This window comes from Mus musculus, chromosome 4 (assembly GCF_000001635.26).
Source record: "Mus musculus strain C57BL/6J chromosome 4, GRCm38.p6 C57BL/6J".
NCBI classification, from domain to species: Eukaryota; Metazoa; Chordata; class Mammalia; order Rodentia; family Muridae; genus Mus; species Mus musculus.
In genome coordinates this window covers 100,857,164-100,883,956 of record NC_000070.6, presented here as the reverse complement: position 1 = coordinate 100,883,956, position 26,793 = coordinate 100,857,164, and the positions used below count along the sequence as shown (strand labels likewise).

At 42.3% G+C, this 26,793-nt stretch overlaps 1 protein-coding gene across 1 annotated transcript in view; it reads right to left on the bottom strand.

Annotated features, from left to right (window-relative positions):
- Window positions 1–26,793, bottom strand: part of Cachd1 (cache domain containing 1) — a 227,071-nt gene that overhangs the window by 119,793 nt on the left and 80,485 nt on the right. The window contains exon 2 of the mRNA NM_198037.1: window positions 18,913–18,975. Coding sequence (NP_932154.1) covers window positions 18,913–18,975 — 63 coding nt within the window. The remainder of the gene's footprint in view (window positions 1–18,912; window positions 18,976–26,793) is intronic.

The following is a 26,793-nucleotide window of genomic DNA, read 5'->3' as shown; positions in this document are numbered from 1 at the left end:
CGGCCGAGTTGTCGTCACGGGGAAGGCAGAGCACATGTAGTGGAAAACTACCCTTGGCACATGCGCAGATTATTTGTTTACCACTTAGAACACAGGATGTCAGCGCCATCTTGCAACGGCGAATGTGAGGGCGGCTCCCCACAAATCCCAGGTGAAAGAGGCAAGCAGATCTCTGAGTTTAAGGCAAGCCTAATATAGAGCAAGTTCCCAGTAGAGAAAAGCTTAGGTCCAGGCATGGTGGTACAATCCCAGACCTCAGGAGACAAGGCATGCAGGTCTCAGAGTTCAAAGTCAGTTTCCAGACCAAGTTCCAGGACAGCCAAACTTGGGCAGTGAAGGAGTTGGAAAACAGAAAGCTGGTGATAATGTAATAGCAAAAGGGGGCCATGTTCCAACTCCAGTAAGCAACAGAACTTGACAGCTTCAGCCATGTAGCTCTGGCTTTAGAGTCAAGAATAGAAGGTACAGCCTCAGTTGCAATTTACAGCCCAGGTCTAAAGGAGTTATGCAAAGAAGTTGAGGCTTGGCACCATAAAGGAAGCCTCTGAGAGGCCACTGATGAGCCATAATTGTATCAGAAGACTCCAGCATTTTGAAGATGTCAGTACCCTGGGATAACTACCAGAAAGAGCAGCAGCAATGGAGTGGAGTCAACCAGACCCTGAAGTGCTACAGAGGGCAGAGCTGTAGATATGACCCAAGGGCTTTGGAAGAGCTCAGAAGATCATATGTGGAACCCAGACAAGAAGTTTTAATGTTGGAACAAGGAAGTTGCCTTGGAGACCCCAAGATGTTAAAGATGTCAGAGCCGTGGGACAAATGCTGAGGAAAGCTGCTAACAGGGAGTGGAAGGCAGCCCAAGAGAATGAAGTCTGTTTCGGTCAATAAAGATGAAAGGATTTTAAGAGTGCTTTTACATCAGACATGGAGATGCGGAGTTTCAAGTTTGCCCAGCTGGTTTTCAGTTTTGCTTTGGTCCAGTATTTCCTCATTATGACATTTTGGAATGGTAATCTATATTCTGTGATGTTGGAGGTGTGTAATCTGCTTTTTGATTTTGATTTTATAGAGGATTATAGTTAAGAGATTGCATGAATCTCAATAATGACTTTGAACTTTGGACTTTTAACATTGTTGAAACTGTTATAGTCTATGGGACTTTTGAAGTTGGACTGATGTATTTTGCATTTTGCTATGGCTAGGTATGGCCCCCATAGATTCATATGTTTGAACAAGCCTATGAGAGCCAGGGAATGGAATGTGGTGGTTTGGATATGCTTAACCCAGGGAGTGATTGGCACTATTAGGAGGTGTGGCCTTGTTGGAGTGGAAGTGTTTTATACTGTGGGGATGGGCTTTCATACCCTCTTCCTAGCTGATTGGAAGTTAGTCTTTTCCTGGTTGTGTTAGGAACAAGTTGTAGAAATCTCAGCCCCGCCAGCACCATGCCTGCCTGAATGCTACCATGTTTTCTGCCATGATGATAATTAACTCAACTTCAGAACCAGTAAGGTAGACCCAATTAAATGCTGTCCTTTACAAGGGTTGCCTTGGTTATGGTGTCTCTTCACAGCAATAAAACCCAAGCTGAGACAAGAGCTGATTTAGAGTTTCAAGTTTATTTACTAGAAATAATTAAATCATCAACAATGCCCTCCAACACACACACAGACACGCGCGCGCGCGTACACACACACACACACACACACACACACACACACAGAGTCGCTTAGATGAGGTACAAATGCTGGTTGACTGCTGGTGGGAAATGCACTCACTGCTCCTATAAAGACTTGCTAGGATCAACACCAGAAGGAAATATTCCCTGTGTGGATCCCAAATCAAAAAAATGAGGACAGATGCCTGAGCCACAGAAATTTTATTATATCCTCAACTATTGTGTGGATTCCCTTGCCAACTGCATTTGATATTGACCTCTAATACACAGACTTAGGAAGGTCTTTGCATTCCCTGACTGATGTCAGTGTGGTTAGGAGACAGGAGAACAGGCTTGGTGGAGAACAGGCTTGGTCTGTTCTCTATTGGCATATCCCCGGAGGACACACTGACCACTCCCTTAGAGGCCTAGGTAGCATAGGCTGGCACGGTATTAGTAGATAGGACCATGTTAACTTGTGGAAGCGTTCACATGATCTTTGCAACACAGAAAAGGACTGAAGGTCATTAGGGGGACACCTAAGGCAATGCCCAGAACAAGTCTTTCTGCATAATCCCTGGCTGTCCAGTGTGGTAATAGCAAAATAAAGCTAGAGATCTTGGTAACAGTACAATTTTAATATACCACATCTTGTTTTGTGGGTCCAAAGTCAAAGAACATTAAGCCAAACGTCGTGGTTCCTGGTGTTATTGGCAATTAATTCCCTCATAGCATTACCAAAATGTTTCCCATTGTGCCAAGAAATGTTAGGGACAGAAACAGTCCTTGAGATGAGACCCAGGCTTCAGGGAAGCTAAAGGTGAGTTCGTAAATGAGCTGTAACCCCAGTTCTCATATACCACCTCTTAAGTCATTCGCCAAGTTTTGGAGTCTATTCTGATGTGCATTCGTGTATGTAGTCTCCTGCATAGGTGATTTGAGGCTACTCTTCTTTCTTAGAGGAAGCAGCAGTTTGGCTAGACTAGAATGAAGTATTTTTCTAGAAGTTTTGGGTGGAAGAGTGAAGTTCGAGTTAGAGGGTGGAAAACTGACAACCGTCAACATTTCCTAATACCTTTTCAACCCTGGGATGTTAGAAATGTGTATAAAATGTGTTTGATTTCTGTCTCAATTTGTTTCTCATGACAAAAAATATCCTGGACTTTTGGATGAAGATGAAGACTCACTCTATCAATGTCTAGAGAACTCCGAGTATGGAGCCAGGGCTCTTTCTCTGGAAGAAGACACCTGCGTATGTGTGGGCCAATGGTCCTTAAGAAGCTGGAGTTTCAGGCAGAGCTCGGAGAAACACACACAGTGGACAGAGATGGGGCACTGGTGTCTTCATCCTTCTCTGTCGTGGCTGTAGCCTGTTTCCTCTGTCTGTGCCTGCTTGCAGCCACCAGCTCCCACTACTGCTGGGGAAATAGTGCAGTCCCTTCTTTTTCTACCTTGCAGCGAGGACACAGAAAGAGGGAATGAGGTAAATGGGAAGGGCACCCATTTGTATTTCTGTCAAAAACAACATAACATACAAAGACTGAAAGTAGAATTCTAAGATTTTAAATTGTGCATGTGGTGGTAGTGTTTATGAAGAATGCATTTCCTATAGTTGATATAGGTGGTATATATAAAATTTGGAGGTATGGCTCAATTATGAAACTCATGCTTAGCTTGCCTGAAGCCCTGGGTCTCATCTCCAGGATCAGTCACCCAAGAGAATATTTATACATATAACAATAAATAGTGGCACATAAGGAGTGTAAATAAGGCGTACTATGATTCAAACATGTAAATAGCATATACTGTCTCTCTAATGAGTGTGTTAATATATAAATATATGTAAATTATATATAGATATATGTAAATCTATTTATATATTTATATGGTGGGGTTTTTTTACATCTCAGGGAAATACATTATATAAAAGGAATGAATGCCTATGTTCATGAGTCTGTATAAACAGGCTTATCTAAGCTTAGCTCATACCAGACACACACACACTAGTTAACGTACAGTATGTACCTCTGAAGTCAGCTGGTCTAAATTTAGGACAGGAATTTAAGCTTTCACACACGCATCTGAACGTATTTTGACTTCCAAATATATACAAGGATACAGGATATGGGCTTCAAATACACTTCCGTTAGAATATCAACAAGATTGCTGCACACTCTCAGTTCTTACACATGACATAGGTAGCCAATTCTTTTCCTAAGAAGCTAGGGGAGGCATAGCCCCAAGTGATCTTAGTTATTGCCAAACCTGAATATAGGGGAGACGTCTGGATGTGTTCAGCCACATCTGCCTCATTCTCCAAGGAAACTCATAACAAAGTTTTGCCAACCATAGCTATGCACACAGAATGCAAGGCTCTCTCTGCCTCCTTGCACGGGACAGAGAAGAAGCCTATTTCCTGTCCTTTAATGCTGCTTCCGGGGACAACAGCTGTGGGGGTTCACTCGCCCAATTAGTGAAAAGTTCTTATTTAGAGGATATTTATTTTTAAGCAAAATGAAACCCCACTAGCCCAATAGAAATTCCACAATGACAGAAATTATAACCAACTGTCTTACCGTTATGTTAATAATGGAATAATGATGGATTGTTCAGGAAGGCAAGAGAGTCATCAAGGGCTTCCTTCAGTTTTATATCTTGTTTACATTCCCGCAGAGCAACCCATTAGTAATAGCGGCTTCTTCAGAAGGGCCCAGTACAGCCCTGTGATTTATGAGATCTAAAAGGCTGTGACTAACGGTATAGACAGCAGCGGCCACCAAGGTTTTACCCTCGTCAACTAAGTGTTCAAACGTGGTCCTTCCCTCATTTAGCAGCTAAGCTTCATCATGTACTTACAATGTTTAGACGTGTTATTTATCTTACATTGCTTGATGTGTAAGATCCTCAGGAGAGAATGAATTCTTTATCTATCTATCTATCTATCTATCTATCTATCTATCTATCTATCTATCTATCTATGAAAGCACACCAAGGAATTTGAATGCAAAGCAAGTCTACAAGCATTCTGGTACTGATACCTGGAGCCTAAGGCCTAACTCAGGTGTGACTTTAGAAATTACTTAATGTACAAGCTTGCAATCCCACCAGCAATGGAGGAGTGTTCCTCTTTCACCACATCCTCGCCAGCATCTGCTGTCACCTGAATTTTTGATCTTAGCCAATCTGACTGGTGTGAGGTAGAATCAGAAAATTGGACATAGTACTACTGAAAGATTCAACAATACCTCTCCTGGGCATATATAACCAGAAGATGTTCCAACTGGTAATAAGAACACATGTTTCACTATGTTCATAGCAGCCTTATTTATAATAGCCAGAAGCTGGAAAGAACCCAGATGCCCCTCAACAGAGGAATGGATACAGAAAATGTGGTGCATTTACACAATGGAGTACTACTCAGCTATTAAAAACAATGAATTTATGAAATTCTTGGGCAAATGGATGTATCTGGAGGATATCATCCTTAGTGAGGTAACCCAATCACAAAAGAACTCACATGATATGTACTCATTGATAAGTGGATATTAGCCCAGAAACTTAGGCTACCCAAGATATAAGATACAATTTGTAAAACACATGAAACGAGAAGAGCGAAGACCAAAGTGTGGACACTTTGCCCCTTCTTAGAATTAGGAACAAAACACCCATGGAAGGAGTTACAGAGACAAAGTTTGGAGCTGAAATGAAAGGATGGACCATCTAGAGACTGCCATACCCGGGGATCCATCCCATAATCAGTCTCCAAACGCTTACACCATTGCATACACTAGCAAGATTTTGCTGAACATAGGGCCCCCAATGGAGGAGCTAGAGAAAGCACCCAAGGAGCTGAAGGGTTCTGAAACCCTACAGGTGGAACAACAATATGAACTAACCAGTACCCCGAGAGCTCGTGTAGAGAAGAAGATGGCTTAGTCGGCCATCATTGGGAAGAGAGGCCCCTAGGTCTTGCAAACTTTATATGCCCCTGTACAGAGGAATGCCAGGGCCAAGAAGTGGGAGTGGGTGGGTAGGGGAGCAGGGCGGGGGAGGGTATAGGGAACTTTCAGGATAGCATCTGAAATGTAAATAAAGAAAATATCTAATAAAAAATATTTGGAAAACAAAAGAAATTACTTAATGCTTTTGTCTTAATCTGCCTCAGCTCTAGCTGACAAGAATCATTGGTATCAGAAGATTGAGTGAAACTTTAGTGACTCACATGAAGGAGTATGTTATGAACAAACCATCACACTAAATAATAGTTTCCAACATGTCACATAACTAACTTTATCAATCAATTACTGTATCTATATGTTCCTTATTGGAAGCCTAGAAAACCATAATTTTCCCAAATGATGTCTTCTGGGCTGTCAGTTTGAGATCAGCAAAAGCTATCAAATGAATGACTGAACGTCAGGGATGCAGTTTTTGCTTCTCTTCCTACAATACCAAGTGTATAAGTCCTCAACCAATGTTTGCTACATCTGTCTCATGCCTAGCAGAAGCACGCCTAGAATATGCCTCCTCACGGGTCACAGCCTCCTCTAACCATGGCCTTCCTTAAAGTCATACACAGTGAAACTGTTCTGACAGAGGCCCTAGTCTCAAGAGCTTAACTTCTAGAAGAAACTTAACTTTTGTTTTTAAAGAAGGTTACAAATACAATGGTTTTTTTTCCTCCAATAAAACTCCTTCATCCAGGGCTGTCGTCAAGACAACCTGGTGAGGAAAGGAATTTGCCTGATGACTCGATGTTAATCCTCAGAGCCCGCATGGTGGAAGGACAGAATTGACTCATTAAGTCTCCTTTGCCCTACATATTCTCTGTGTTCTACTGCTCCCTATCACTTAAGACTTCTCTCCCATGACCATAGTTTCCTGAACCTGACAGTTACTTCAAATTCAATGCACAAACCTAAAGATTCCTTATTAAGATCCACATCTGAGTGAAAATACCCACTGTTTGTTTTCCTGGGTCTGTCTGGGCTATCTCACTCATGCATTTTCTAGCTCTATCCACTTATCTGCAAATATAATAATTTAAGTTTTCTTTACATCCAGATAACATTTCACTGTATATAGGTATCATTGAAAAAAAAAAAAAACCTCTTACACCTTACACTCTTATTGTATGTATGTATGCATGTATGTATGTATGTATGTATGTATGTATGTTTTGCCTACATGTATATCTGTGCATCACATGTGAGACTGATGCCTGAGGAGACCAGAAGAGGACAGTAGATGCCCTAGAACTGGAGTTACTGACTATCGTGGGCACTGGGAATCGAGCCCAGGTCCTCTAAAAGAACAATCAGTGCTCTTATTGGCTGAACCCCAGCTCCTGTCCTTGCACCCAATTTTCATTGCCATTGATAGACATCTTGGCTATTTATATGTCTTAACTATTGTGAATAGAGCAGCTATGAACATATATAAGCATGTGTCTCTGAAGCAGAGAAATAAAGTTCTTTGGCTATATGCTCAGGAGTGGTATAGCTGGATTGGTGGTAAATTTAGCTCCAATATTTTGAGCAACAGCCACACTGAACTCCACAGTGGCTGCACCAATTTGCCCTTCCACCAACGTGGCGTGAGAGTTCCTGTTCCCCACATCCTCACCATCATCTGCTGTGCTTTGGTTTTTGTTTAATCAGAATATAATTACAGCATTCTCCTCTTTTGTTTTCTTAATCTTAGCCATTCTGACTAGGGGATGAAATCTCAAAGTAGTTTTACTTTTCATTTCTCTAATGGCTAAGGATATCAAAAGTTTTGTAGAATACTTCTCAGCCTGAGAACTCTGTTTACTTACATAGTCCGTTATTTAACTGGGCTGCTGCTTGTTTGCTTTGTTTAGTTTTCCAAATTCCTTGTATATTCCAGGAACTAAACCTCTGTCAGATGCAGAGCTGTAAAATATTTTTCCCATTCTGTAGGCTGTGTCTTTAATCAGCCAACAGTTTCCTTTACAGTACAGAAGCTTTCAAATTTTATTAGCAAGTCTTATTTCTTGGGTAACCAGAATTCTATTCAGAAAGTCCTTACCTAAGCCTATATTCTATATAGTGTGCATCCTCTATAGCCTATATTCAATATCTACTTTTTCAAGAAATTACAGATATAATGCTGAGATGTTCTATCCATTTGAAACTGATTTAAATGTGTAGTGAGAGAAACGGGATCAAATTTCATTATTTTACATGTAGATGTTTAGTATTCTGAAGGCATTTTGCTAAGGTTTCAATCTTCAATTTTGCATCCATTCTATTTTTAGACAGGGTCTTCTGTAACTCAAATTGCCCTCAGCTTACTATGTTGCCAAGGATAACCTTGAACTTCTATTCTTCCTGCTTCTACCACCTGAGTGCTGGGATTATAGGGATGTATCATGGCACCCCATAGTGCAGAAGAAGTCCGGGGCTTCACGCATGTCCTGCAAGCATTCCTTCAACTAAGCTACCTCCCAGGTCCTCATTGCCCCCTTTTTGTCCTGTTTCTTCCTGTGTTACAATACATAGTTGGCAACATAAGCAAATTTGCTAATAATTTAGGTCCACTCCAGTGCTACACCTTTTCTTGTATCGTCCAGCACTGCTTTAACAATATAATCAGACGTACTTAATGCTGGAGTGTTTCTGGTAATTGAAGTAAGAAATAGAAATGAAAGCTAATATCCTGGGTCCCGTTTTCACAACCTCAGTTAGGAAGGCTTCTAGTTACAACTCCCATGAGCCCCTTCCAGGGACTTCCTGTGATCAATGTCTTTTGAAAATTCTCTTTTCAATGTTTGTAGACCTTTTCTTGTAGGCTTCACTCAAGAGAACTCGTCTTAATGGGTTGCCCCTTATACTAGCACTCACTAACTTTTGATACCTGAGAGCAGAATCCTGATTGTCCACTTGGTGTTGACCAGTCTTCAAGAGTTTTTCAAGATAGACATTATATTATCTCTGTTTTACAGATTAAAGGGGTATAGCTACTGAAAGGTTAAGCTTTAGACAAAACAGAGTGACAGAGAGTTATCAAGTTTTCTAGTTCAAACAATAAGGGCCTCCATGATCTCCATCTCCTACTGAGTATGCCCAAAGACCTATCACCTTACTGGTTATCAACATGGTCTCTAAAGTTCTCTCTTGCTCTAGAATTTTGAAATATTACACCAGTCAGCGCTGACAGTTGACAGCTTCACAGGGATGCTGACTCAGTCAGGCTGCTGCTGGGGTCTCGATCTCTTTAAGGAAAGAGATTCCTGGAGTGGGTAACTGCATGGAACCTTCAAGTACTGTCCCTGTAATACGTGAACCACACATGTCTGGGGCTACAGCCTGCTTGTAGGTGGGCCTATATCAATGCTTTCATGTTTCCTTTATGACTGAGCCCAGAATTATACTGGACTGAAAGAATAATTTGGAGTATTAATATCAGATAAATATAAAATTTTAAATAAAGCCCCCCTCTCTGTATTTTTAGTAAATAAAGTCTTTCAGGTAAAATTTTCTTTATCAAATAATAATTTAGAAAACTAATAGAAATGTTACTAGAATAGATTTAAGTCACTTAAAAAATATGTTAAAACCCTTTTGGGACCAGAAATAAATATTTATGAAATTCATTGAATTTCAGTCCTATCAAGTCAATTGCCTATTTAAACAAAGAAACACCCAAAAATCCTCCTCAGAGGACTGTAACAGAATCCAAAGATTTTTTTTTTCATAATTCCAAGATGTAAGCAACTTGCATTTTTTTTGACATATTGAGAAAATTTTAGGTTTGACTAATTTTCAGAAAAAGGTGACAACCATAATAAATTTCATGAGCTCAGGGGTGAGCAAGGTGGCTCAGCAGAAAAAAAGCATTTGCACAAAAGTGTTTTGACTGGAGTATGATCCCAGGAAGTCATGTAAAGGCAGAAAGTAAAAACAATTATAGGAGGCTGTCCTCTGACCTCTGTATGTACCGTCTGACCTCTGTATGTACACTCTGACCTTTGTATGTACCATCTGACCTCTGTATGTACCATCTGACCTTTGTATGTACCATCTGACCTCTGTACGTACCATCTGACCTCTGTATATACCATCTGACCTTGATATGTACACTCTGACCTTGATATGGACATTGTAACACATGTGACACCACCACTGCTGCAAACTACTTTTTTTTATGAGACGGGGTCTTACTATGTAGGTTGGCCCAGAACTCACTACGTAGAGCATACAGAGATTCTTAGGAGTCCTCAGTCACATAACATTTTAAATGTTAGAATCTAAGGTAGATATTATAATTATGTTCAAGTTTATAAGGATAAATGGAATTGTGGGAAAAGAAGTTTATCAGATGAGAAATTTCATTTAAGGAAAGAAATGGAAATCTTGGAACTGAGAAGCATAGTATCTGAAATTTAGAAATATATGTACAAGAGATGTAACTACAGAAGTAAGCCAAGAGGCACACTTAAATATAGATGAATGGAAGGGATATAATCTGATAGGTAGAAAGAAAAAAGGCAGGAGGAGGGAAAAAGACATTACTCTGTGATTGTTATAAATACCAAGAATTCATAGAGTCAGCATCCAAAGGAGCAGAAACTGACGTAGAAAAGATACTTGAAGATGCCTGCAGTTGATAAACGTTACACATTTACAGATTCAGACAGTGCAAAACAAGCAAACCAAAATACAACCACCACACCACAAAATTCCACACAGAATAAATGTAAAGATTGCTGTGCCTCGTCAGTTATAGTCAAGTCCCTAAAAGACAACAAACAAATAGTCAATAAATAAAATAAAGGAAAATCTGGAGACCATCCAGAAGAAAAAAAAAAAAAAACCATAAGCAGTGTAACAATTCTGTGATTCATAATTAGAAGCTAATTAAGCACCTGGTAGAGAGCAAAATGCGTCTAAAACCATTAAACAGTAAAGGAGAAGGGAGCTGGAGTGAGGGCTTAGCTGTGATGGCACTTGGTGCTCCTCTGGAGGATCAGGATTCCACTGCTAGCCGCCAGGCTCAGCAGAGCCTTTATCTCCAGCTCCAAGGGACCTGATGCTCTCTTCTGGTCTCTTTGGGCATCTGTACACAAGTGGTAATACAGGAACTCAAGAATATACGATTAAACATAAAATAAAATAAACATTTTTTTAAAAGTCAAAAAGAGTCAAACCAGAATTCACTTTGAGTCAAAAACATCTTATAAGAAAAAAGAGGAGGTAGAGAAAATATCAGAAAAGCTATGAGAATTTTGTCTTCTGGGTGTCTGCAGTATGTACGGTAAACACTAGAGGAAGTTCTCCGGACATCATCAGTTAGTGCCTTTAAGAGAGAAATGAAGAGTACTGTCCATGTAAATATGCAAGATATACAGTATCTTCTGTTTTTGAAGTGTGGGAGGGGATTATGGTGGTGGTGATGTGCCACGCCTCCTTCCGCACCCCCACCCACCCAAGGGACCTGGCATTCTCTGTTTAGCCCTGGCTGTTCTGGAACTTGCTTTGGAAACCGGACTGTGCTTGATCTCAGAGAACCACTTCCCACTGCCCATACAAAAAAGTACCTAGCAACTGCAGAAGTCCACTGTGTGGCAGTTCACTTGGTATAGTCACCAAGACTGAATAGAATGGGTGGTGAACCCGGTGGTGTCTCAGTAAATTGAACAAGAGTGAAATGTGTTCTCTCCAGCCCTGAGAGGTATCTAAAAATGATACAAGTACTAACATTGACATAAGAGGAAATGAAAATTCTTAATCAAACAAATAAAAAAATAAGCCAAAGAGACAACCACAGGTATTAGCCAAGCCCCTCCACATCTAATAAAGAAACAAAAAACATCAAAATTCTTTCTAAAGAAAACAAGACATTTACATGATGTTAAAATGGATTCTATCCAGCACTTAAGAAAGAGAGAGAGAAAGAAAGAGAGAGAGAGAAAGAGAGAGAAAGAAAGAGAGAAAGAGAGAAAGAGAGAAAGAGAGAAAGGAAAGAAGAAGATGTCAATGTTACTGCTTCAGAAAGTAAAAGAGGGAGATCGCTTCCACAGCAGTCATGGAAATTGGGTACCATGTGCTCTGAAAATGAAATGATAAAGCAGGGAATAGGAGAACAGGAGTCTTTTGGTGACACAAGCCTTTGATCTAAATAACAGCAAAAACAATCCAGGGAGCAAGGCAGGCCAGACCCCAAGGAAGGAACTTACTCACAGCAAGGACACAACTGACACCCACCGTGACCAAAAAGATCAATCAATAAGATGGAAGGGGCTGCAGAGATGGCTCAGCAGTCAAGAGCACCTACTGCTTTTGCAACAGGCCTAGGTTTGATTCCCAGATCATGCATGGTAGCTCATGACTGCCTGTAACCCAGTTCCAGGGGACCTGTCACTCTCTTCTGACTTTTACAGGCAGGCAACATACACACATGCAAGCAAAACACCCATATACATGAAATAAAAATCAATATATTTTGAAAGATGAAAACCAATGTTTTATATTTCTGTTATTTTTATAAATGAAGACCGTGGAACTACCAACACGGTGGCCATGGGTGACCATGAAAAAGGCCATGTGTAGAACCAGGTCTTTTTGGGCTGCGCTTCCAAGAATGAAAGCGGGTGGATAGTAAAGTGGAGTCAAGATAGTAAAGAGGGCTTCTGTGTTTTAAATAGAGAAGAACAGGCTGTTTTCATCGGATGGGTGGGATCCCGAGGAGCCAAGGTGAACCAGAAAAGGGGGAGAGCTGCCTGCAGACAGCCTTGACCGATGTCAGCCTCTTTACCACAGTTGCCCATTTAAAAGATCCCCACAGCCCTCTAAAGCCACAGCTGCTGGCAACTCAACAGCCCTGAGTTACTAATAATGAGGGATTAGTTGCCATTTTGTTAAGCCTATTATTAATATAAATAACTACAGAAGCAGTAGGAAAAAGACTGACACCCTGAAGGGGTGCAAGGTGGCTCTGGATCCTTTAGGGAATGAAGCCAGCATCCTAGGAGCTCTGCCTCCCTTTCTTTCTTCTCCCCGCCTTGCCCTTACAGAGCCTGTTTTACTACTTTTGGGACCACTTGCTCAAAAATTTGTTTTTCTTGATTCAGATTCAACCTCACATAACGCCCCTAATGTGTACCTACAACTTAATGTCTTGAACTACTCAAAGCGGGCATCTATTGGAGGAGCTCCTCACAAGAATGTGTGGGGTGGAATTTTCTCTTTCCGAGGCTCTTGCCACTGTCTTCTGGCAGAAAAACAGCATACAGAGAACTAATCAAAGACTTAAAACACATTGTTAAGCAATGTAGACCCAGGCTCTGAGGGCTAATGCAAAAGTAGTAATGGGTAAAAGCAGCAAAAACAGTATGCCATGGAGAAATTTGTGGTAAGAGTCAAGAATCAAAAAGTGTCTTTTATTAGTGTTAATTACTTTGCTCCCTTAACCAAAGATATTAACAACACATTAGATTTCCTGCCAAGTTCCATGATATACACAAATAAGATCTGACTTTCAAGAAGATCTTATTAGCAAGAACAGACAGCCAGGACCCGTGGGCTCTAGTTTTCCTAAAGGATAAAAAGATAGAGAAAAGTATGGCAGGATTTTAGACAGTAGACTGTGGTGTGTGTGTGTGTGTGTGTGCACATGTGTACATGTATACATGTGTGTACATGTATACATGTGTATACATGTGTGTGTGTGTGTACATGTGTGTGTGCATGTGCCCGTGCACTCCAACTATAATAAGTAGTTATTCTAAAGACTGAATTAAAATTGAGGGCAAAGGAGATGGGATATAGCTCAGTTGGTAAATGTTTGCACAGCATGCATGAAGCCATGGGTTCAACTCCTGGCGCTGCGTGAACCCGAGTGAGGTGGCACAGCTCTGTAAAGCCAGCACATAGGTGGTAAAGGCCAAAGAGCCATCTGTCCAGAATCATCATTGACTACATAGCAAGTCTGAGCTAACCCTGGGCTCTATGAGACCCTTTTAAAAAAGTAAAACTTTGATCCAGGAGGTCAAGAGTCTGCTTTGAATAATCAACCTACTTTTTTTCTTTCTCAAATATATCCTAACATCAATTGTAATTGTCTCTGTAGTGAAGAGGACAGTGAGATTTGTAGAAATAGAACTGCTATGCTGGGCACTGTGCCTCATAGTGATGGCAGGAAGTGGGACAGACACCCAGCACTAATCAGTACTGTTTTCATCCTTAGGGTGTGTGCAAGGCCTGGGGACCCTGAACTTCTACTCTGAATATAGGGCTGGGTATCAATGATGGAGCTAGTCTCAGGGCTTGGCTAGCATGAGAAACTGAGCAAGAAACCAATAAATGGAAATGGAAGGAGTGATGTTACCTCACCAGATCTTAACACTTGTTTATAAGAGCACAATCGGGGGGGGGGGGGGGGGCTAGAGAGATGGCTCAGTGATTAAGAGTACTCTCTGTTTTTCTAGGGGACCCAAGTTCAATTCCCAGCACCCACATGGTGCCTCATAATTGTCCGTAATGCCAGTTCTAGGGGATCAGGTGCCTCTGTCTGGTCATAAAGCACACTTGTGGTACACAGGCGAAACATTCGTGCAAATAAAAGATTTTTTAAAAAATTCTTTTAAGTATAACCAGGGACTGGAGAAATGGCTCAGTGGTTAGGAATGAATACTACTTCTCCATAAGACCTGAACCTGGTTCCCAGCACCCATGTCAGGCAGCTTGCAAACCATCTACAACTCCAGCTTCAGGAGATCTGATGCCTCTGGCTCTTCTATGGGCGCTTCTCTCTCTCTCCCTCTCTCTCACAGACACACACACACACAACATAATAATTATGATATCAACATAGTAATAGATAAAAAGCCAATAGAAGCCGATCAAACTTGCACACACATAAAAACAGGTAATCAAGACTAGTCGTCGATGGTTACTGGTGGGATAGAGTGGTAAAGGCTAGAGGGAAGTTTCCTGACCAGCAGTAGAACAGGATGTGCTGGACTATAGGTTCTCAGCACTCCATCCGCCATGAGGGCCCCTGGGATGGAACTCTGGCCATCAGGCCTGGCACTTTCACTTACAGAGCTTCCAAAACTGCCTGGAAATTTTACTTTACAAGTCAAAATATTGGAGAAAATACAAACGCTAAATACTCACGGCTCCCCCAGCATGGTTATATTAAACTCAAGTAACAATTGAAATCTGGTTCGTCAGAATCTGGACACATTTTACGTGAGAAGAGTCGCATAGGGTTAGTGGCTGGCTGAGCAGAGAGCACAGATGTGCAGTATCCTTCTCAGGACAGTCTTCTCTTTGGATATGGCTGACTTAGAGAACATAGTACAGCCTTTCTAAAACAACTCAGTAAATGATGCCAAAAAGATATTGATGGACCTACCCACACCCCTCAAAAACAAAAATCACAAAAAATTAGTACAGTACTTGCCTACCATGCATGAGATTCTGAACTCAAAAAAACAAGTCTTGTGCACGATAAAGATGCAAAAGGTCACTTCAAACAACTTATAAGACCCCCCTTTAGGTTCCTTGACTTGACAAAAGACTAAAAACCAGAAATTACCAATTATTGAAAAGGATATACCTCCTCGGATCTGCAGCTCTGTCCTAGGAGAGGAAGCCAAGGCCACCACTGTGAGGAGGGCTTGTCGTTCTTCAAACATCCTCAATGCTGGGCTTGAGAAGCGATTCTCCAGTAAGCGTAATCGTCCCTGCCTGCCCGGCCACCACCCAGGGCTGGGAGGCGCATACAGACACAAAAGCAGCAGCCCTGCCTTCCAGCATTGAGGCGGTGACAAAATAAAGTTCCAATGATTAAAGAAATTTAGCTTCTCCAAGCTATATGGCAATGTGAAAAAAACTCAACCCTATAACAGAAACAATCCATACAAGATCGATCATAAAGCGGGATTCGTAATTAGCACGTTCTATGACACCCAGGAAGTAACAATTATAACAAGGCTGACTGCAGATGCCATAGGTGCTCAGAAACAATGGAGGGAGCAAAAGCAGAGAGATGCCTGAATAAAGACAAGACACTTAAAACTCGTGTAAAGAACAAAAGCAGCCAAACTAAAAATTAATTTGTGTGTATGTGTAGGATAGTTTTATGCCAACTTGACACAAGCTAGAGTCATCAGAGAGGAGGGAACCTCAGTTGAAAAAATAAATGCCTCCCTAAGACCCTGCTGGAGGACACTTCTTAGTGATCAACAGGGGAGGGTCCACCCTGCTGTGGGCTCAGGGTGCTGGGTTCTGTAAGAAAGCAGGCTTAGCAAGCCAGGGGGAGCAAGCCAATAAGCAGCAGGCCCTCCATGGCCTCGGCCTCTGCTCCTGCCTCCAGGTTCTAGCCCTGCTTGAGTTCCTGTCCTGACTTTTTTCAATAATGAACATCAATCTGAAAGAGTAAGCCAAATATTCCCTCTCCAACTTGCTTTACGGTCAAGCAATGATATTTCGTCGCAGCAATAAAAACCTTAACTAAGAATAGCAAGGTATAGACCCAGTGCTAGGAGGCAGAGGCAGGCAGATCTCTGTGACGTTGAGGCCAGCCTGGTTACATAGCGAGTTCCTGGCAAGCCAGGTTATGTAGTGAATAAGGTTACCTCTGAGAGAATCCTCAGGTAGGATACCCTCTTTGGTAGGTTGCTAGGTTGATATATTTATTTAATATATTTCCTTAAAGCATATCTGTTATGCTTACAAATGTTTTGAACATTGGATAGACTCTAATTTTTTGGAAGACAGACTAGTTACTAGTGATTATTTAATTAGTTACTAGTAACTTAATTAGTTACTAGTACTCTGAAGTTCAAAGGGAATTAAGTGTGAATGCCTGTGCTGAAGAATGCTTAATAGAAGAGGAAGCAGGCCAGGTGAACGTGTTCCTGCAAGATTTTGCCCTGGGTATCATTTAGTATCATGGGGATTGCTTAAAAAATATTTTAATTATTATTACTGTGGGCAGGGGGGTTGGGGGGTATTGATTTGTGTCATGGACATGTGTGAAGGTTAGACGACAGTTCTGTAGAGTTCGTTTTCTCCTTTCCCCTTTTGGTGGGTTCTGGAGATTAAACTTGGGATAACGGGCAAGTTCCCTTAGCTGCTGTGCTGTCTCTCCAGCCCCTTGTATAGCTCCTAATCAGGACCCTCTTTTTGCTATAAAAGGGGGAAACCATACGAGAATCATCTCAGTGAGGGTATGCATTTTCAGTAAGCATGCAATTGCACACCTTTATCGTTAGACGGATCACAGTGCTGAAATGATCAATAAGTCACGATAGAAGAAAATATCCAGGACTTGTATGTATTGAAATGTAGGTGAAACAGTGACAGTGCAGTTTTCTCCTGACCACAGAGCCTCTTGACCATGAGACCCTCTTGCTTTCGATGCTTCTGGGAGGCAGAGTGGAGAGGCTGGAGTAGTTAGTGACAAGTACATCTTCGTTCAGCTTAGGAAAGAACCATTTGATGACCAGGGAAAAGGCACATGAGGACAACATATCTTTGTGTCACACTCATTTTTGAAAACTTAATTTTCCTGCTTCATAGAGACTTCATAGAGAAGTATAGGTGGCTTGTTTGACCTCTTGGGGCCTCTGTTTTCTCCTCGTTAGTAGGACAGTCTGCTTCTGAAGCTTATCTGTCAAATACTAGCTATGATATATTGAAATGCCCCCCACACCCCATCCCCCCACCCCCTGCACCCCACCCTCCCGCACCAGTGCTCTGTAAGTGCTCTGTCAGTTGCTATAATTCCTAACAATTATACTGAAGGCTTCCATGCTTGCTCAGAGCCAGTTTAACAATGACATCAGCCCCAGAACACAAAACAGCTGCAGGCTCGGAAACTGCCCACGTAAGCGCTTGTATCTGTTACTTTTACGTAGGAAAAGAGGCTCTAAGTGATACCCCAGATCACATTCTTTAAAGGGTTATCAAATAGCCATTGGCTCCCAAAAATGCCTCCTCTAACGAGCAGGCTTTGTGTAGAAATCGTCATCCATGACAAATCTTCTAGATTCAGTGATGCTGAAGTGCCTCCTGGCTCTTGGGATAAGCTTAAGTCAGGATTTAGGCAGACAAGGCTCAGTGTGGCACACCACTACAGTTTCAAGCTATTCATCCTTAACGATACCTAAAGTAAGAAGGAGGAGGCATACATCACCACATCACCACTTAAAAGTGACTAAAATTAAGGTCCCGCCTGTGAACAGGAAATGCTGAACCTAGCCCATGGTGCTTTATTGTAAACAAATAGCTAGCTGATAATAACTCCATTCTGACGCAAAGCCTTTCTTCTGAGAAAGCACTTTTAAAGTGCAGATCGGGTCAAGCTGTCTCCATGAATTAAACAACAGGGGGACCTGGGCATTTGCATCATTATGCATTTTGTTACATTTGTCTTTTTATCCTGTGGAAGCCCTCGGCTGCATTCTGGTTTTTAGCATAGTTCTGGTTCTCACTGAAGTTTCAAACCTAGCTTCGAGTTACTAGACAACGGTCACATGCTGGAATGAAGTTGGTGGTGTCACTGAAATTAAAGCCTCCGCCCTTCTCAAGCGCCCGCTAATTATTTATGTTCAAGCTCACCAACACCATGCTTTAATGCAGGAGGCAGCTCACTCGATGCTAGCCATAAACAAACAGAATCTGGCCTTTTAAGTATCTTGACTGCACAGAGCACTGAAAGAGGAAAAGGCGAGGGCGGAGGCGGGGGCGGGGCGGAGGCGATGCTAGAAAGAGGAAAGCAAAAAGCACCCAAGGCAGCAACTGCTTCGATGTCAGAACTTTCCACCAAGATGGTTGACTTCACATTGTTCTCACAGCTCTGACCACTTCATTATCAGAACATCACAAGGTAGATATTAGGATTCTCTTACACAGAGATAAACTGTGGGTCACAAGGGGCGTGGGGGGACCGTTTGCCATGACAGATAGATGCCAGAAGCCAGAATGTGGAGTCTGAGTCCAAAGCCCAGCTGCTTATTTTCTGCATTAGATGAAACATATTTCAATTTTATATTTGGGGAACTCCAAGATACTCAGAAGGAAATGCTCCCAGGATATATCAGGCATGGTTGTGAACCAACAGCAAGTTCTCGGCACCTGAATATAAGGGTGTCACCATCATGCAGGGAGACTCCATCCGAGTAGGATAGGGAAGAGGCCAACCTCTAGTGAGGAAGGAGCAAGGAAGGTCTGTGGAAAGGCAAGGCAAAGGCAGAGAGCACCCATGCCTGGGCTCCTTACCTGCTGAACTTCGCTCTCTCCATTTGAGATCTTCTCTGTGTAAACCAACGAATTGAAGATCCTCTACAACAAAAGAGAAAAGTGAACATTAGAAAAGTCACTTTCTATATGTGTGTGGGTGGTTTGTTGTGTACAACATAGATTCAAATAGGAAAACTGTTCATTGAAAGACTGCGATTTTTACAGAGAGAACCCAAAATATCAGCCGAAGTCAATCACGTTTATTTATTTAAGCCTTACCCAGGCACTGTAGTGAAATAAACCAGATGTTACACTATATTTCTCATTTTCAAAAATACATTTAATTACAGATTTCCGGAGCCTATGCCATTTTATCTGGCTGCTACAGTCTGACGAAGTTGTGTTTCTCATTTAAATCCTGCACTCCCTGAATGCTGTAATTGTTTACAGACCCTAAAATCTAATGTAATAAAAACTCTTTGAAAAGAATTCCTTCCATGTTCTCTCATGTCCCCATCAGCTCATACCTACTCTATATTATCTATCACCTTCATTACTCAAACACCCCTTCGGGAGAGTTACAAAAACACTTGCCAAAGACTTGTGGCCTCAAGAGACGATGCGGTTTTTATGCCAGGAAAGATACCAGGCCAGGCTGGGGCACATCGGTGGCACATCGATCGGCACACAAATTTTCCTGCAGGTCCATGCCTAGCTCAGCCACATCTCCTCCTCCACACACCCTGAAGTTAAAATTCTCTCTGTAGAACTTGAGACTCCGCTGGAATATGTAACAAAGTAGAAGAGGAGCAACTAGGCTGTGCACACAGAAAGGGTGGGGGTGGGGCGGGGCGTGGGCAGCACCTTCAATGTTTGTCTTAAAGCTTTAAAGGTGCCGCGGGACTCTCTAGATGAATCAGGAGTCAGACCTGAAGATGTCAGCCACATTTCTGTTTCTCCTCTCTAGCCTGCTGCCAAGCATTTGTCAGCATCTGGGAAAGGATCCCAGACAGCCCGACACACCTGTGTGGCTGTGGCAAGAAGAGCAAGGCCAAGTTCATCAATCTCGGTGTACCCAGAGTGGAGATGAAGGGAGGCCACACCGAGGCTGGGGCTTGGCAGGGGGTAGGCGGGGGTGGGGCAGAGGGTGGAGAAAGCAAACACACGGAGGGACAGCGATGGAATTACAGCTTTGAAAATTATAATTATGAATCACCACGGTGCCTCCCATCATCCCCATGTGCCATGCTGTAGATGCTGCCTTTTCCCATTAAAAATAACCCAACAGGAGAAATGTTTTCCTTTATAGCTTAATTGTGTTTGTTTAGTTTATTTACTTATTCATCTCCCCCACTTCCTTGCTCTCTGTCTGTCTGTCTGTCTGTCTGTCTGTCTGTCTCTTTCTCGCCTCTTTGCCCCCCACCCCACCCCTCTCTCTCTCTGCAGAACTTTTGGGAGTTAGTTCTCTCCTTCTACCACGTAGGTCCCAGGAATGAAACTTGGGTCTCCAGGTTTGGAAGTCAGCAGCCTTACACACTGAGCCATCTTGTCAGCCCAAGGGTATTTCTGTGACTGGCTTGTCGTCGTCGGAATGTTCGTGACAGCAGCAGCCCTGGTTAAGATCTGTGAGATGCTTACTCTGAGATAACGATGCGAGCATGTTATAGCCACTCACACTTCTTCTTCATGAGTTTCTGTTTGGCAGCCATTTGTTTCTTAAGAGGGGGTTTCATTGTATATTGCAGAACTTACCACATAGCCTAGGCTGGCCTTGACCTCTGCCTTGAATTCTCTTGCCTCAGCTTCTCTAGTCCAGCTTAAATTGGTTTTATAAGACACCTTTTTTGAAACACCTTCCTGACAGACACTATTTATTTTATTTTATTTTATTTTATTTTTATTTACATGTATGTATGCATGCCTGGGTCTGAGTGCAGGTGTTCTTGGAGCCCAGGTCTTCACTTACAAGTAGTTGTGAGGCACCTGCTGTGAACGCTGGGAAACAAACCCTGGTCTGGACTAGCAGGTCCATCTCTCCAGCCCAACAGACACTATTATTATGCCAATAGACAGCCATAGAATCCTAGGGCACTGCACCCCCAGAGTCTTCATGTACCTACTTCTCAAATTACTATACTTATAAAGATGAAAACCCAGGAGCTTTGGAAGCTCAAAGGGTTGACCAAAATCACTCAGGCAAGGGTGGAATTTGAAGCCAGGTAATGTGGCTCCAGAGCTGACATTCCTAATACAGTGTATCTTGTTAGGATTTGCTAGCTGGTTATGTTTTGCATAACAAATTTATAGCCAAGATATATCATGCCTGTGCCTTAACTGGCAGCAAACCCTAACTAGAACTTGTCTTTATTTATAGCATTCATTAATCCACTAATCCACTAATCAGTCGTGGTTCGCACATATCAATTCCTTTCCAGATTCCACTGGTGGCCATTTTATAATCAAGGGGCATTAGGATTCTGAGCCCTAAAACACATCTCATTTTTGAAATGAAATTATTAGGCTAGGAATGTGGCCTAGTGACAGAGTACCTACCTAGCATGAACCTTGGATTCCATCTCACATGCCCCTGGCAGAGAAAATGGGGCAGGGGTGTGTGTGTGTGTGTGTGTGTGTGAGTGTGAATGTGTGTGTGCGTGTGTGCGCGCGCGCGTGTGAGTGTGTATGTGTGCATGTGTGTGTGCGCGTGAGTGTGTATGTGTGTGTGTATGTGTGCATGTGTGTGTGCGCGTGTGAGTGTGTATGTGTGTGTGTGTATGTGTATGTATGTATGTGTATGTGTATGTGTGCCCCATCCCTGCAGCTCCAAGTTCCTAGTTCTCCAGAGCCTAATCATCATCACTTACTGTGAATTCAGAATGTATTCTAGACTTTTCTATAATTTCCTTTTCAAAAAGATGCCCAGTTAATTTTCATTAGAAATGAACCTAACCAAAGCAGTGGTTCCGGGCTTGGTGAATGTACTCACTGCCTTCCTCTACCATAGCAAGGTACTACAGTGGGAGGATCCAAGGAGGTTGATTCAATCCACTGCGCTCAAGCCAACACTTAGAATGGCAAGTGTGCTGCTATTCCTTCCTTCTTCTTTTTTTTTTTTTGAAAGCATTTTTTTTAAAGATTTATTATTATATATGAGTACACTGTAGCTGTCTTCAGACACACCAGAAAAGGGCATCAGATCTCATTGCAGATGGTTGTGAGCCACCATGTGGTTGCTGGGATTTGAACTCGGGACCTTTGGAAGAGCAGTCAGTGCTCTTAACCGTTGAGCCATCTCTCCAGCCCTATTCCTTCCTTCTTAAGGGGAAAGAGCATTACTCAATAGTTCTAAGGATGTGCTTCAGGGCTAGTCCACAAGGTTAATTCATTCTATCAAGCTTGTGATTTGTAACAGCAATGGGGCTAATTGGTATTTGGTGGGGCAGAAGACAGGGCTTCTCTGTGTAGCCTTGGCTGTCTTGGAACTCACTTTGTAGACCAGGCAGGTCTTGAACTCAGAAATCCACCTGCCTCTGCCTCCCAAATATGGATTAAAGTGGGATTAAAGGAATGTGCAACCACTGCCTGCAGGGCTAGTATTTTTATGTAGTTCATTCTTTGACTTGCAATGATTTCTACGTAGTCTATATCTAATAAATTGAGGTTGATAAGAATAAAAAAAAAAAAAAACCACTCCTAGATGTGTGCCGTAGTGATTCGGTGGACTCTAAATTGAGAACACCCCTCTAGCCACCGCAGCACTGAGTGGCAGGGTTATCATCCAAAGTAAACAGTCTTCACATTTTTCCCCTGGTGCCAATGTTGGGGACATGGCTTAAAACTTCAGTGAAAGGCCAGAAGAACATATACAAGTTCCAACTGGTACACAATTTAAAAAGTTGGCTTATATCATGCTCTAAAAGATCTATGCTCTAGCTGGGAGGAGGAGGAGCTGTGCTCTAGCTGGGAGGAGAAGGAGCTATGCTCTAGTTCTGGGGGGTGGAGCTATGCTCTAGTTCTGGGGGGGGGGCAGAGCTATGCTCTAGCTGGGAGGAGGAGGAGCTATGCTCTAGTTCTGGGGGGCAGAGCTATGCTCTAGCTGGGAAGAGGGGGAGCTGTGCTATAGCTGGGGGTGGGGTTGTACTCTAGCTGGGTGGTGGGGGTAAAAAAAAGAGCTATGCTCAGCTCCCCAAAGCTTAGAATTTTTATGGCATATAATTTCACACCAATTACTACACTTAGTCTTCATAATTGCTTGTGTAGGCAGGAGAGGTATTTTACAGATTTGAAAACTACAGCATGAAAGTTAGGAACTGTGTCCCAGGTGAAAACTTGAGGTGCTGAAGCCTGAACCTAGGTCTTGAATTAAATACAAGCTGTGCTTTTAGCTGAGCTAGCAAACAAACTTTGTTCATGTCGCCTTGCTCTTTAGGATGGTCTAGAAATCTGCTATCTTACCTGGGCACGGGGCACAGGTGGCAGAAATGAGGCGTATTGAAATCTCATGAACTTCTCCGGCTTTATCTCAAGCAAGGTGTAAAACCTTGGGAATGATCAGAGTCCCAGACAGTGTCTGTTTTTCTTTCTTTTCTTTTTTGGCACCTTGCACTGCCTTATATGAAATTGTAGAAGAAACAAAATACAACTTTGCTTGTGTGTGTGTGTGTGTGTGTGTGTGTGTGTGTGTGTGTGTGTGTCCGCGCGCCCACGGACGCACTGAGGGTATGTGTGTATGTGGGATCACGTGATAATGCAAAAGACAGGAATTCAAAAGTATGGAACCTAGCTGACATTTGGGCGACTCTGAGGTGAAAGTTTTTGGTTATTAGAGGACCAGAAAGATTACAGGTGGGCTGGCGAGATGGCTCAGTGGTTAAGAGCGCCGACTGCTCTCCCGAAGGTCCTGAGTTCAAATCCCAGCAACCACATGGTGGCTCACAAACCATCCGTAACAAAATCTGATGCCCTCTTATGGAGTATCTGAGGACAGCTACAGTGTACTTACATATAATAAATAAATCTTAAAAAAAAAAAAAAGATTTAGAGGACTAGAAAAACTAGAATGCTTCTTGGCTCTTAGAGGACTTGGAAAGGAAGTGTCTCCCCAGAACATATAACTGATGAACATTCTTGCAGGCCAGAACCTTCATTCCATCCCTCGGATAAGTTACTTAGAGTAACAAATTGGGAGTGGGGATTCTGTACTCCAAATTGTCACTTTCCCTGAACTTTTGTTTTTGTTTGGTTTTTGTTTTTGCTTGGTTTGGTTTGGCTTTTTGAGACAATTTCTCTGTGTAGCCCTGGCTGTCCTGGAACTCAAACCTCTAGACCAGGCTGGCTTCAAACTCAGAGATCCACCTGCCTCTGTCTCTGAAGAACAGTGTTCTTCAGTGCTGGGATTAAAGGTGTGTGACATTATGCCTGACTCATAAACTCTTAATTTGACCACCATCCTAAGGAGCAAAACTTCTCCTCACTTTGCAAAACCCTGGAAGTGAAGTTCAAAGACACTAACTACTCAGCCTCTCTCATTATTCATTTCTGTTTTAGAATGTTCAACTACTAAAAGTGAAAATATCTTTTAATAGATATGAGATTTAAAGTTATTTTTAAATAAAAAATATTTCACTGAATCTGTGTTATTAAATTTATTTCCATAATTAAAAGAAAACAAAAAGTGTCTTATTTTGCTCATGGGATCTGCATTAATGTTCATGTTGGAGCTAGCTGTTTCATCTAAAGCCAGGCACATACTTATCCAATGACCCAGAACTCCCATCCTTTACAGACACCTGACAGAAACATGGCTGTATGCTCACTAAGGCTAGTATATGGGTGTGCACAGGTGCAATATTTGCAACAGCTCAAACCAGAAGCAACTCACACCCTGATTCACAACAGGAATCGAACTGACACACACTCAGAATGTCTACACCACGGGAAACTCTATGAGAATGAGCACATGGCAGCAGCAAAGCTCATCACCACCCCATTATATCACCACACGATTCCTACAAACACTGAGGGAGAGAAGCCTGATGCTGGAATACGTCAGAGTATGACTCCACTCATGCAACGGCAAAGTCAGGCCAAACCAAATCTGTCCTGTGAGAGTCTGCATAGTGGTTATCTTGGAGAAATAAAGAGAACAGGAAATGGCAGAAACTTCTGGAATGCCACGATTTTCATTTTAATGTTACATTTAGTTAGTTAGTTAGTTAGTTGGGGCTGTGTTCCGTGTTCTGTGTTGCAATCTGAACGCTGTCCTTTTTAAATGTATTTGTATGTACATACATGCTTGTGTGTATGTGAGGGTGCATATGTATACATGTTTGTGGAAGACAGAGGACAATCTCAGGTACCAGTTCCAGCAGCATCATCCACCTCTTGAAGACAGGGTCTCACGGGATTGGAGCTCATCAATGAGGCTAGGTTGGCTATCAAGTCCCAGGGATCTCCTGTCTTCACTGCCCAGCACTGAACATACAAGCTAGTACCAGCATTCCTGACTTTTCATGTGCTGCGGACATACCTGAGGTTCTCATCCTTGTGAATCAATCAGAACTGACCAGGGTATCAACTCCACCCGTAAGCTATGTGCTTCTTTCCAGTAGGGCTTCAGCCAATTTACGCTCGGCGTGTGTTCTAGACAGTCTCTTTGAAATACATTCAGCCCAAGTACTCTCATATGTATTCAGACTGTATTGAGAAGAGGAGTGTTTGCTGGACTGTTATAAATAGTTAACAAGAAAAACATAAACCCAATCCCTTCTTTAGATGATCCTGGGCTGTCCAAGTTAGAGACACCTCACAATTCACTGACCAAGTCTCCGGAGCCTTCCCCAATACTCTGTATAAATTAAACCTACACATTCTAAGCATGTAATAACTCTCAATTCTTTTTAAAGATACTTCGTTCTTCAGTTTTTCACCCACTATACTATACAGGCCTGAATTTTCTGCTCTAAAAAAGGGTATTTTAACCTGAGTTTCATTGGGCCCAGATATTCTAACCATAACACAATTTAATATAATCAGCCATTTGTACATTCTGCTCTGAAGCACTGCCCATCTCCTTTCTTTCCCCTTAAAAGATTTCCCAGTCAAGGTTAAAAATTAGAGAGGTATAATTGAATATAGTTCCTCCTACCAACTGTCAGAAAGAAGTGGGAAAACATAGATTCCTTCTCATACTCGCTTTTTGCTGCCCTTTCCCACCCTCCAGAATGTAAGGACTACAGCTAGCTGCAGCCTGGTCTTTCCCTGGCCCTGCTCCAGAATCTACTGATCCGCACTCTTAACTCAGTCTCCCCCACCCACCCTACCAACCCTTCTATTTAATTAAGCTTAACAGATGGCAAGAGAACTTGTTTGTTGGAACAAGAACAATTACAAGTGTGTTTAATAAGATGGTCAGTCCAGACAGAGGCCCCACCTTTACTCCACTACCTGCCTTGCCAAATTTTAACAAGATGCTTAAATGAAAGCTATAGCACAATACCACAGTGAAGGAATAAATACCCCAACAAGCCTAATGAGATGCTGTGGGTCTCCTTCCCTGCTCTTGGCTAAGAAACTAAGGAGCGTGTTTCTACTCCAAAGTTTATTCTCATGCTGTTTTATGGGCCTCTGTGGCCAGTCCATATGGCCGGCAGTTCACTAACAGCTTCATCCAGCTCTGGGTCTGTTGCTGTGATTCTAGCGATTGGGGACCAAGGGGGAGAAAAATAAAGACTAACATTGTTATCTCAGCAAGCTGACCACCAGGAACCGCTAAAGCACAGGACCAATACTTGAAAGAAATTCCGAAATCACTGGAGAATGACTCAGTGGTCATTTAACTGAAGTGTTTTGTGGGAGATGAAGTATATGCAGACCCTACGAATAATCCTTACACCCCTGGAAGGCCTAGGAGAAAGGCTT